Here is a 13,364-nt window from a genome sequence, read left to right on the forward strand (position 1 = left end):
ATTTATTAAAGAACACAAACGAAAATGGCACGAGGGCCAAAGCAAAGGGAACAAACCCGCAAAACCGACTCACGAAGGTACGGAAATGTCCACATTAATGCAGCAGCCATGTCTGAGTGCTGCTTCCTGATTTTTATGGAGTTCTGGTCCATTAAGCCTATTTGGTGTCGGCTGGGACGGGGTGTGGGCACCCCGGGGCGTCACATTGTGACTGATGGATAAATACTGTAGATAAACACGGTAAAAACCAGAAGAAATGAGTAGTTGAGGTATTGCAAATAAAATGTTTTATTGTTTAATTATTCATGTAAATTCCACATGCAGTGACGCATATTTGAGCAGGGAAGCTAAATAAAAAAAAAGGTTTCTATGCTGCGGCTGCGTAGGAGTTAAACGCTGACTTGCTACAGTAGATCAGTTGGTGGACCTGAGGCTGAAGCCGCAGAGCAGACCTCCAGCCAGCAGCATGACCACGCCGGCACACGAGCCGATGGCGATGCACGCGCCCTTATGTACTTCCACATCTAAAGCCATTTCTGGAAACAAAATGATGGCCACCAAGCTCACCGAGATGATGATGAACAGGCCAGCCACCAGCAGCATGATGCCACACCCCAGGTGGATCTTTGGCTGGATGTCTTCGTTCTGAAATTTTGTGGTGAAGAGCATGATGAGGACCAGGCCACTCAGGAGGCAGCAGATAACTGTCATGGGGCGTGCATATAACACCATGCCAACGTAGGCATCAGAACTGTAGGCAATGCAATGCAGCTCAGATGCACCATTGCCCACCGCACAGATCTTCCAAAGTCCCATATATGTAGTCTATAAGGGAAGGAGGACAGGTATATGATTCAGAATAGTTCTTATAAAAAATAGTTTGCTCTATATCTGACTCTATATCCCAAAATGCACAAATCAATATTTTTCCTGGACATTTAACAGGTAAACATGAATAAATTCAGTTCTGAACCAATGTGCCTGCTGTTTGTAGATGGGTTCCTACCGATTCCATATGGCTGTTTTTAAATGTTATCACTCTCCAGTAAGGCAGGGAACAGGTGACGACGGCACCAATGAATCCCAGGAACGTCAGGGCTGCACAAGTCAGCTGAACTCTGGAGGAAGCCATGCTGATCCAAAGCGGTCAGAAACACACCAATGATTATTTACTGGGTGATGAAGGTGACCTTCTACACCCCGTCAACAATTATCATCATATTTACAGCATGTACAAAAAGGCAGAAGCGGAAAATCATTGGGTGTCCCACCTGAAGGCTGACCTTAATGTCACTGAGGCACACAAACCCCCGACCATGACGAGGTGGCCTTCCCTCAGGGGGAACCAAAATTATAAAACTAAATATTCCTCATCGGATTAAAACGGAAGATAAGATCTTTTATTTAAACATATAATTTCTCTTAACTGGATGGCCTCAAATATATTCAAATACAACATTTCTCACTATTGCCAGTATGAACCAAGCTCTCTTTGTGAGCTGCTGGGTACAAAAAAAGTGAATAAGATTTGCTTTGTGTCTGGAAATGCTGACAGTGGTGCTTTTTGTAGTTGTTAATTATCTCACCAATTCCTGAGATTTTGAAGACAATTTTGAAGGATCCCAATGCTCTGTAATTACATTTACTTTCTAAACAATTAATCAATACGAATATACAGGTATTACTGACAAATACTGTTAAACATCCCTAAAAGTGCCGTTTCAAAGAAAAGATCTGTCTGGAATTGCCAGGTATTTTCTAAATTCTCCAAAAGATTGAAATATTTCTCTGAATTCAAGTACTTCAATTCATGAATTGAACACTTAAAAAAAAGTACACTGGAATAGTGTACTTTTTTTTAACTGGAATATAACAATAGTTTTTAACTGGAATATAACAATAACTTTCAGTTTGCTGATTATTGTGAACAGCTACATAGCCACATGCTCATGAATTATTAATGTATGAATAAATATTTCATAATCAATATTAAGTAATAGCCAATGTATGTTTTGTCTTTGTCCTTCATAAGCACAGCATTTATTATTTATTATATATTTTGTTTAAACCAGACAAACTTTAACATACTATATTCTCTTCCACATAGGCTAGCTTGAACAATAATAACAATTATTAAAGCAATTACACATGTATAATTATAGCGTGTATCTCAATTATAGCTGTAAAACAATGATAGGTACATTCTTGCCTGGTTTTAGAAGGTCTTTCGTGGAGGTGGTCTTCACCAGATCTGTGCAGCTGGAAATGAAACCTTCTCCTCTACATGGAAATCTTTGTTTATGAGTTAATGTGGTTTTGGCCAGGACGTGGTCAGAGCCTCCTGAAACTTTTTTTTAATTAAATGTTAGAAGTGACGCTTATGGACAACATAAACACACAAACAATAAAATAAACAATGACAAACAATGACTAGACCTTTGCAAACATGCCTAACATTCACCCTGAGACTAAAGTTGATTATCAAGATCCACTGCTGATGTGGCAGTCACCTTCAATGTGTCTCAGCGTCAAGTACAGAGGATAAAAAAATAAAGATTTGAAGAGACTGGAGACATTTTTTGACAAGCCCAGGTCAGGAAGACCCCGCAAGACCTCTGCTCGAGGGGACCGTTTGTTGGCTCTAAAATCCAAGGCCAGCAAATTTTCCACTGCAGCTGAGCTCCATGAGACCTGGTCGCTCCGGATAAGGGCGTCTGATAAATGCTGTAAAATGTAAAATGGTCACCTGAAGTCCCTGTGTCAACCAGAACAGTTTGTCGGATTCTGTCTCGAAATGGCCTCCACAGTCGAATAAGTGCCCGGAACATGTGTGGCATTTGCCAAGGCCCACAGCCTCCTAAAAGGAGGGATGCTGGAAAAGTGGCAGAAGGTGGATTCTTCAGACGAATCTTCAGTTGAATTACACAACAGTCACCATAAATATTGCAGGAGACCTACTGGAGCTTGCATGGGTCCATGATTCACCCAGAAAACAGTGAAGTTTGGTGGCGGAAAAATCATGGTCTGAGGTTCCATCCAGTATGGGGGTGTGTGAGAGATATACAGGGTGGAAGGCAACATCAATAGTCTGAAATACCAAGAACTTTTTTTGCAGTAAATTAGTTCAATTTCTGTATAGGCGACAACATGTTTGTCCTGCCAAAATGTGACTTTTCTGTCTTCATTAAAAGATACATCTTTTTTTCAGTGAAGCTAATTCATTTTATTGCATTAAACATCCTTTAGTAGGGTTTTACATATTTACAGCATTTACCAGACGCCCTTATCCAGAGCGACTTACAGTCAGTAGTTACAGGGACAGTCCCCCTGGAGACACTCAGGGTTAAGTGACTTGCTCAGGGACACAACGGTAGTAAATATGATTTGAACCTGGGTCTTCTGGTTCATTGGCGAGTGTGTTACCCGTTAGGTTACTACTACTAGATTTTCAAATGAGCTATTTCTAACACCAATTAATTAATTAAACATCAGGTTAATAGCAGGTGTTTCTACAAAATAGATAAGCGACAAGACTTTTGTCAGGGACTGTAGAGGGAGAGGTGTAACAAAGAAAATTTGTGAAAAAATTTTTGTAGCATTAGTAATGGTTCAAATAACAGTAATTCAATGATAATAAAAGTAATAATGATATTATATCTAATTGATTTAAATAGTATTATATAGCAAGATATTTAATTTAATGTGGTAATTATTGATAGAATAAACATTACATTTACAGCATTTTTTATATGTATTTAATTCATTCATTTCATTTCTTTCTTTTTTTCTGTAAGGTTGTGTTGGTTTCAGTGGTTTAGGTGAAGAAATGCCTTCCTCCCGTCTCTCTGTTCAAGTAAGAACATATAAGTGTCAAAAGACACACTGCACAAAAAGAGAGCAACGCACAACGCATCTCAGACAGACTGAAATTCGCAATAAACCGGGAGTTGCCTGGTTGATGTTACCCAGACATACTGAGGCATGCGTTCTAATTTATTAACACAGGTTGCAGTTACGTGGAAAGTGAAGTGAAGTGATTTTTTTTGTCGAGTGGATGTCATGCTTTTCTCAGAAAAAGATGCAGGTATGGGCAGGATGTGGTCAGAGCAAACTGCCTGTGTGTGTGTGTGTTGTGAGAATTAAGTACTAAAGAGGAAGAGGTGTAACAGGAGAAAAGAATAAAAAAAAAGTGTAATAAAGATATAGTAGTATTAGTAATAGTGGTAATAGTTAATAATAGTAATATTATATCAAATTTATTTAAATAATATTGTAAACCACATATTATTGCAGGATATTTCATTTAATGTGTATTTATTGATAGAATAAAAGTTTACATTTCCAGCATATTTTTTAATATGTAGTTATATACTCTTACTTCTATTCTTTAAAATACTCTTATTTCTATTCTTTCTTTCATTTTTCTCTCTCTCAGGTTGTGTTGGTTTCAGTGGTTTAGTCAGGTCAAGTCAACTTTAACAGCAGTTCCACTGCACCCAAGTGCTGTACAGTCATAAAAGGACACACAGATATACACAAGAAGAATAAAGTAAAATACATGGACAGAAGCAGCTAATGAATGGGAGTAAATAACTAGAAAAAAATAAAAAATGGGGAGGCTGAAGAGAATAACATAGAAATACATAACATTTACATTTACAGCATTTACCAGACACCCTTATCCAGAGCGACTTACAATCAGTAGTGATAGGGACAGTCCCCCCCTGGAGACACTCAGGGTTAAGTGTCTTGCTCAGGGACACAATGGTGGTAAGTGGGGTTTGAACCTGGGTCTTCTGGTTCATAGGCGAGTGTGTTACCCGCTAGGCTACTACCACCCTAAAAAAAATTTTATTACCACACTTTAAATAGCTTTAAACCTTTAAAAATTAGGGAGGAAAGAGAAGAAGAGAACTCTGATTTCCCCTAATCTCTGTTTCTGTGCTTCGTTGGGGCATCAAGTACGTACAGTCTTTAAAGCCATCTTCAAAGGGAATATGTTTTGTGGATTTGTAGAACATGTCACGTCCATGCGGGCATGACGCGGCGGGTGAACGGAGAGGAGGACAAAGAGTGACGAGGAATGAAGGACGCTTTCACCTGACATCACAGAACAGGGGTTTAATGGTGAATCACAGGACAGGGGAGACATCCGAGACGTAGACACTGGTGAACACGGAACATAACTTCAAAGACCTGACAGCGGACAGAAACGAACAGGGCAGCTTTATACAATTAACACAGGTGAAAACGATTAGGGAACATTACACAGGACAACAACTAAACTCCGGTCCGGATCCCGGATCGGAGTAACCCCCATTTCGGACCGGATCGTGACAGAACATGTAAATTGTAGCTGAGTGAGAAGCTCCGTGTTGTGACTTGTCCTGCCCAATTCTTCAGATCTTCATCTTGAGGAGGTATGTCCTTGACAGTGCCAGGGAACTGTGTAGACATGTTCGAACACAGGCATCATTTCTACACAGGCATCATTTCTAGGGTTTGCAAAGAATGATCTCAACACTATATCAGGAGTTGAGCCAAGAACTTGAAAACGAGGCTACAGTTTTTACGAGATCCCCAAAACTCGACAATAGGAGAAAAGTACCAAGTGAGCATCATGTAAACACTAAAGCCTAACATGTTGCTGATGAACCACATTTTCTTTTCCATCACGTGGATGGTCAGGAGCCTGTGTATCACTTACCCAGGGAGACACGACACCAGGATGCACTATGGGAAGAAGACGAACACATGGACTTTTGTGTGATGTTCTATGTGATGTCCTGTGCGGCCCACTAACCTTAGTTATATGGGTCAGGTAACGACCTTCAAAACTATTTAGAACTGATCGACATCATGTGTTTGGGTGTTTAGTTCTTTCACTAAAGCTACTGAGTAGGAGACTATACTAAACTGCCCTGAAACCTACTGCATACTCACTCTACCCTGAAAAGGGGTCCAACTCTAGACAAAGTTTTTGCACTGGTGCACCCTACTTTATTTTTTAGGTAAAAATTTTGTCATATTGAAGCACAGGACACAGTGACACAACAAAACGTGTCCTCTGTATTTAACAGTCACCCTTGGCGAGCAGTGGGCACCATGACAGGCGCACAGGGAGCAGTGTGTGGGGACGGTACTGTCATCAAGGGCACCTTGGCAGCTCGGGGGTCGAACCCACAACCTTCCGACTACGGGTCCGTGTCCATCACCGCCCCACTAACTGCACAAAGGTCAGGTGCACCAAATTTTCAATTGCTTTGCATTTAACAACGCAGTTTTACAGTTTTTTAAATTGATGTCCATATAGGCAACATTGACTTGTAAATAATTCTGGTGGAATCTGGTTCACAATTTGTTTACATTTACATTTAAGGCATTTGGCAGACGCCCTTATCCAGAGTTACTTGTGCTTTCAATGTGCTTTCAAGTTACCCTCGATGAAGAGATCAATTCTGGTTCACTAGGACCCCAACTATGAATACAATCTTTTTATTCACTCTGTTGTAGATTCTGTACACAAGTTCGACAATAAGAAGGTTACAAGTTAATCTAAATATTCTCTAAAGAGGAACGTCTTGAGCTGTCGTTTGAAAATACTCAGTGACTGAGCTGTTCTGACCTCGAGGGGAAGTTCATTCCACCACCGAGGGGCCAAGATGGAGAAGAGTCTAGATGAGCGTCTTCCTTTTACCTTCAGAGATGGAGGGACCAGGCGAGCAGTACTGGAGGCTCGGAGTATACGAGGTGCAGTGTGAGGTGTAATAAGGGCTGTGAGGTTGGATGGTGCTACTCCATGTTTGGCTTTGTAGGCCAGCATCAGTATTTTGAATCTGATGTGTGCAGCAACTGGGAGCCAGTGGAGGGAACGTAGGTCGGATGGTGCATAGTTGGAGACCAGCTAGAAGGGAGTTGCAGTAGTCCAGTCTTGAGATTACTAAGGACTGGACCAGTGGTTGGGTGGCCTGGGTTGACAGATAAGGCCGGATTCGTCTGATATTGTAGAGAAGGAATCTACATGAGCGGGAAAGGTTGCTGAGGTGAGTCGAGAAGGAGAGTTGGTTGTCTATTGTTACTCCAAGGTTGCGGGCTGTTGTAGAAGGAGAGAGCTGTGAGTTGTCCAGGTAAATAGCAAGATCCTGATGTGGTAAAGAATCTGCTGGAATGAATATTAGTTCAGTTTTGGTGTGATTGAGTTGGAGGTGATGGGTTGCCATCCGAGACGAGATGTTAGACATGCAGAGATTTTGGAAGCAGCATGTAGATCAGAGGGAGGAAAGGAGAAGAGGAGTTCTGTGTCGTCGGCATAGCAGTCGTAGGATAATCCATGTGAGGAAATGACCTCACCAAGTGATCTTGTGTAGAGGGAGAAAAGGAGAGGACCTAGCACCGAGCCTTGAGGGACACCAGTGGAGAGTCTACGTGTGGCAGAGATGGATCCTTTCCAAGTCACTTAGTAAGATCGCTCATCAAGGTAGGAAGCAAACCACTGCCATGCTGAGTCCTGAATTCCAAACCTCTTCAGGCTTGACAAGAGATTCTTGTGGTTAATGGTGTCAAATGCTGCAGAGAGGTCGGGGAGAATAAGTACAGATGGCAGTTTTGCCAATCTGGCCGCATGTAGCTGCTCGGTAACCGCCAGAAGGGCAGTCTCAGTGGAATGAGCTGTTCTGAAGCCAGACTGGTTAGGATCCAGGAGGTTGTTCTGTGATAGATGGAGTGATAGCTGATTGTAGACACATCGCTTAAGGATTTAAGATAGAAATGAGAGGAGGAAAACTGGTCTGTAGTTGTTGATGTCTGTAGGATCAGCAGTGGGTTTCTTTAGGATTTGAAGAACCCTGGATGTTTTAAAGGCAGATGGTAAATGGCCAGATGATATTGAGCTGTTTATGATATAAGAAATGAAAGGGATGAGGTCAGGGGAGATGGTTTGAAGCATTGCAGAAGGGATTGGATCTAGTGGACAGGTGGTTGGGTTGCCTGTAGATATTATCTGAATGATTTCATCAGATGTGAGCTTAGAAATTTGATTTAGAGTATTGATTTAGAGAATTTTCAGAGGGTAGAGTAGGATTTGTGGTGGAGAATGTCTCACAGATTTTTTCAATCTTCCCTGTGAAGAAGTTGGAAAATCATCAGCTGTTAGGGAAAACATGGCAGTGGGAGATGGAGGGTTGAGTAGGGATGAGAAGATGTTGTGGAGTTTTTGAGGGTTGTGGGCAGAGGCTTCTAGTTTTGCTTTGTAGAAAGCAGTTTTAGCAGCAGTGAGGTTAGTGGAAAATTTGCGCAGAAGATTCTGGTAATGCAATAGGTCTGAGTCAAGCTGAGATTTCTTGTATTTTCTCTCCGCTGCTCAAAGTACTCTTCGAGTATCGGAGAGCCAGGGTGCAGGGGGAGAATTCCTTTTGGGTTTTGTTGATAGAGGACAGAGTTGATCCATGCAAAGGGAAAGAGAGGTGAGGAGAGAGTTAGTAGCTGTCTCTAGAGGTAAGGAGAAAAATGAATCAGAGATTGGGAGATGTGAAAGAATGCATGAAGATACAGATGAAGGTGAGACAGTGTGAAGGTTTTGTCGAATGAAGGATGGATGGGGGACAGTTGTGGATCCTGTAGGTACAGTGAGTGTGAAGGAAGTGGTGGTCAAAGATGTGAAGGGGAGTGGAAGAAAGGTCAGAAGTTGGAGAAGGACGACTGAAGACCAGGTCCAAGACATTCCCTCCTTTGTGTGTGGGAGAGATGTTGCTGTTGGTCAAGGTAAGAGTGGAGAAGGGGAAGAAGGCAGGATGATTGGAGTTTGGCTGATGGAAGGTTGAAGTCACCAAGGAGAATTAGGGGGGTTTCTAAGGAGAAAATGCTGAGGAGAGTGTCCAATTCATCGATAAAGGTCCCAAGTGGCCCTGGAGGGCGATATAAGACAATGAGAAGGATGTTCACAGGAGAAGAAACTGAGTCTGCATGTTTATTCGAAGCGCACTTCTACAAGAAAGTAACTTATTGGAAACATGTTGGTGCTTAAAGTGCTTCACTGAGCTGAAATTAAACAAAATAAAAAGAAAATCTAAATTAAAAGTGCACGTGTTTCAAGGAATTGAACTTGGCCTGATGATCTGAGGCTGAAAGGAGATGGGGAGTAGACACTGGACCAGGACATTTATCGCCGCATGTAACGTGTTTTATAGACTCACTGTGTGGTTTCCATTAGCGTGGAAACGGATGCTGAGGTTGGTCTACTTCTAACGTTTTGGATGCACTGAAATTATCCTTTACCACAAAAAAAAAAAAAAAAACTTGTCACCATACACGCACAAAGCATGTTGGTACTGTCATGTTGGTCGGCATCCGCCGCTACAATAATAATGCTTTAAAAAGCTGTACTTGTTGAACTCAAGTCTTTCAAATGTACATGTATATATATATATACACACACACACACACACACACACACGCTGACTCAACCCTGAAAAGGGGTCCAATTGTGACTCACTCATTCACACTCACTCTACCCTGAAAAAGAGTTCAACTGTGACTCACTCATTCACACTCACTCTACCCTGAAAGGGGTCCAATTGTGACTCACTCATTCACACTCACTCTACGCTGAAAAGGGGTCCAACTCTGACTCACTCCTTCACACTCACTCTACCCTGGACTCACTCATTCACGCTCACTCTACCCTGAAAAGGGGTCCAATTGTGACTCACTCATTCACACTCACTCTACGCTGAAAAGGGGTCCAACTCTGACTCACTCCTTCACACTCACTCTACCCTGAAAAGGAGTTCAACTGTGACTCACTCATTCACACTCACTCTACCCTGAAAAGGGGTCCAATTGTGACTCACTCCTTCACGCTCAGTCTACATTGAAAAGGGGTTCAAATCTGACTCACTCCTTCATGCTCACTCTACCCTGAAAAGGGGTCCAACTGCGACTCACTCCTTCACGCTCACTCTACCCTGAAAAGGGGTTCAACGGTGACTTGCTCCTTCACAACATTTCTCCGTTTTTCTTTGTGTGCAGATCAAAGTGTGGAGTGTGTAAACAGAAGAGCTTGTCAAAGCCCATTGAGACAAACCGCTTGAAATTTTGGCTAAAGAAGAAAAATTATTGTTATTTACATATTAAGGGACAATTAACCCAGAATAAAAAAAAAACATGTCTCCCATGACTTCTGCCTGTTAGGTTAATTTGAAAATAGTGTTATGAACCATTAAATCATTCTAAATGGATATATAGTGTTATGTAACCTCCCGTTTTATTACTAACAGAATATGAAATTATGTTTCCGTCCTGAAGGAACCAAAAGGAAATACCTTAATTGCAATGTAGACGCCATCTTAAAAAAAACACAACAAAATACACATAAACCATATATATATATATATATATATATATATATTTTTTTTTTTTACTAAGGCCTGAACACTTTCTGCAAGATTCACCAAACCCCCGCTAAGAACTCAGAAAATACACACAGTTCTGCCCCAAAGTCGAAATATTGCTAGTGAAAGGCAGACTGACTTTACTGCACTGCTACGTGCTGAACAGAGGCGATCGCTGGATGACCATTTAATTATGCTCGGTTTTATGAGTTATCACACACAAAGGGAGCTCCGTGATGGAAAAAAGCATCATGATAATGAAGTTATATTTCACTCGACCTTCAGTACAGCAGCGACACAAGCATCATGTTTAATTGCATCTTACTGGCCACTGGCGGCCCAGGACTGGCCCACAGGCGCCAAACCAGATCAGGATGGTTCACTTTCAGAAGCTAAATTACAGCCCTAATTTATTACAGCAGAAGCATCGAAACCATAAAATCATGTAGAGGAACGGCGGCGATCGTCTGAGCCATGAGTCCACGTCCTCTTCCCGCAGCCGCGTCCCCATCCGAAGACTGCGTCCGGACCAGACCGGCGCCCGTCCCGCAGTTCTGCCGTCCACAGCAGCCAGGATCACCGGCCGTGCATTCCGAAGACCAGGAAGCTGAAGAACACCGTGACCCCCACCAGAGACACCGTCGCCGGCGCGGTGAAGAACTGCCGGTAGTTGATGCGGAAGTACCAGACGACGGCGAGCAGCACCACAAACACGGGCACCACCAGGCTGCCGGAGTTGAGCGCCAGTCCCGCCGAGCGGAGGCTCCAGGTCGCGGCCTGGGGACCCTCCTCCGGGCCGGGGTCGCTCGGGGCCTGCGCCGGGGACACGTGGCAGTGCAGCACGCTGTTGTGGGTGATGTTGAGGGACAGGAGGGTGCGGCGGGGGTCCTGCAGCAGCTGGCCCTGCCAGATGAGCTTAATGTGACGCTCCCGACCGGAGAAGTACTTACTGCGGAGGAGAGGAGATGAAGGTTTTAGAACACCGGATATGCAATTTACAATATTCTCATTCAGAAACACTTTATTTGTCGCATTTAAAGCAGTTCTCTACGGCGTCGTTCCATAATATCACGTAAAAATGGCATGAATTGTTGAGAAATTAGAGAAATTTTCCTGAAATTCCACTTCAAATGCGTGACATTTGAGAAATTTTCTTTACTATCAGCCATGTTCAATTCTCTGTTAGAATAACCTCTAATAATCTATTGGAGGTTATTGGGATCACAACTGCCGTTCTGTACCCGGCTTGAAAATAAAAGGCTCAACATTGTTCAATAAGGGGCGGCCTGGCGGTTTAGGACGCGGCCCCGTAATCAGAAGGTTGCCGGTTCGAATCCCGAGCTGAGCACAGCACCGTCCCGACACACTGCTCCCCGGGCGCCTGTCATAAATACAGAGGACACGTTTCACCGTGTCACCATGTGCTGCGCTGCGGTGTTTCACAATGACAATCACGTCACCTTCACTTTCATATTAGGAGAATATTTTGGTTACTTTGAGTTAAGTTGCTGAGTTTTCATTTCCAAATACTTCCGTACAGTCATTAAAACTTGAGTGACACTTATCGACCTTGACCCCAGTGACCCTGAAATGGGCGGAGCTTCGCACCTCTTTAGCTGGCCCACGGTGTCGTGTGGCTGGAGCACCGCCAGCTCCTCAGTGTCGTTCAGGTACTTCAGGCGCACCGTGATACTGGCAGCTTCGTCCCCCTCATCGTCCTCGTCCTCTTCTTCCTCTTCGTCGTCCTCGTCCAGCTCCGGGGATCTCTGCCGCTTCCTCTGTGACCGCTGGATGTCCAGGAGTTGCTCCTCTCCTCCTGCTCCCTCCTCGCCCTCCTCCGCGTCCTCGGGCTTGTCCTCGGCCAGGGAAGCGGCGTCCGGCTGCTCGCCGGCGTCCGGCCCGGAGGGCAGCCCGGCGTAGCTGTCCCGGCCGCCCAGGCCGATGAGGGACGCGTGGGCTCCCACCGTCAGTATCGTCCCCAGGATGTGGTCCCCGCGTTCAGCCACGTGAGTGGACAGCCAGGCCAGGACCAAGGCCACGGCCAGGAGCACCACCCCGCCGACAGCAGTGGCCTCGTCCCCGACGCCGTCCAGCATGGTCAGCGCGCACAGGGCCATGGCCGCCCAGCAGATGCCTGCAGAGGGGAACAACAGGTCAGCAGCTCCGACGGTGTCCTTCACCTCGTCTTCTGCCGGACAATCGAGACGTTTCCAACGCGGACGGCGGCATCTGATCCCGGATCAGCGGCGGATTCGACACATTACAGAATAATTATTAACCGCCTGAGTTCGACTGGGACGCCCCGGAGGTCCGCGGCGCTTCCGACTCACCGAATCCCCCGAAACACCGAGAGCGAGAGGTGGAGAGACGACCGAGAGCCCGGATCCGCTCAGTTCATGGCGGCGGCGGCGGTGGCGGAGGCGGCGGAGCTGCTGCTGTCACATCAACACGTGACGTCGACGCGTGACGTCAGCAGCACATGCGCAGTCGGTTTGTTTACTGACGTGCTACTTTCAATCGGGTTAAACCGTTTAGAGGTCAACATGCATTTCAACAAACTGGCCAGAGTCACAATTAATGACTGATGTTATATATTAACGTTTTACATTTACAGCCTTTACCAGACGCCCTTATCCAGAGCGACTTACAATCAGTAGTTACAGGGACAGTCCCCCCCTGGAGACACTCAGGGATAAGTTGCTCAGGGACACGATGGTAGTAAGTGGGATTTGAACCTGGGTCTTCTGGTTCATAGGCCAGTTTGTTACCCGCTAGGCTACCACCACCACTGTATATTGTGTGGAAACTATTAAACAGCAAAATATTGATGACGACTGATTTATTTCAAAGTCAAAGTAAACTTTATTTTCATCTCGGCTTGCATACAGTGCACATAAAAATGAAACTCGCACCTCAAAATTACATTTAAGGAACATAACTACTGCCACTACTCAGCTTTGGCCCCTGACTCACTGT

General features: G+C 44.3%; 2 protein-coding genes across 2 annotated transcripts; both read right to left on the minus strand.

The window, feature by feature from the left end:
* Nucleotides 1-273: 273 nt before the first annotated feature.
* Nucleotides 274-2,248, minus strand: LOC114794783 (claudin-4-like). Its single transcript, XM_028987562.1, has 3 exons — nt 2,210-2,248; nt 1,007-1,133; nt 274-825 (listed from the first exon to the last, which is right to left on the minus strand). The coding sequence occupies exons 2-3, from the start codon at nt 1,130-1,132 to the stop codon at nt 415-417; spliced, it is 537 nt and encodes a 178-aa protein (XP_028843395.1). The 5' UTR covers nt 1,133; nt 2,210-2,248; the 3' UTR covers nt 274-414.
* Nucleotides 2,249-8,951: 6,703 nt separating this feature from the next.
* On the minus strand, nt 8,952-12,856 carry tmub2 (transmembrane and ubiquitin-like domain containing 2). Its single transcript, XM_028986655.1, has 3 exons — nt 12,719-12,856; nt 11,997-12,522; nt 8,952-11,337 (listed from the first exon to the last, which is right to left on the minus strand). The coding sequence occupies exons 2-3, from the start codon at nt 12,503-12,505 to the stop codon at nt 10,965-10,967; spliced, it is 882 nt and encodes a 293-aa protein (XP_028842488.1). The 5' UTR covers nt 12,506-12,522; nt 12,719-12,856; the 3' UTR covers nt 8,952-10,964.
* Between the last annotated feature and the right edge of the window lie 508 nt (nt 12,857-13,364).

This window comes from Denticeps clupeoides, chromosome 7 (assembly GCF_900700375.1).
Source record: "Denticeps clupeoides chromosome 7, fDenClu1.1, whole genome shotgun sequence".
NCBI classification, from domain to species: Eukaryota; Metazoa; Chordata; class Actinopteri; order Clupeiformes; family Denticipitidae; genus Denticeps; species Denticeps clupeoides.

Excerpts from the sequence above, each read along its gene's own strand:
- tmub2 (XM_028986655.1), bottom strand. The coding sequence starts at position 12,505 with ATGGCCCTGTGCGCGCTGACCATGCTGGACGGCGTCGGGGACGAGGCC. Across the intron at positions 11,338-11,996 it reads ACCGTGGGCCAGCTAAAGAG|TAAGTACTTCTCCGGTCGGG; the intron begins GTGCGAAGCTCC and ends TCTCCTCCGCAG.
- LOC114794783 (XM_028987562.1), bottom strand. The coding sequence starts at position 1,132 with ATGGCTTCCTCCAGAGTTCAGCTGACTTGTGCAGCCCTGACGTTCCTG. Across the intron at positions 826-1,006 it reads AAAACAGCCATATGGAATCG|ACTACATATATGGGACTTTG; the intron begins GTAGGAACCCAT and ends CTTCCCTTATAG.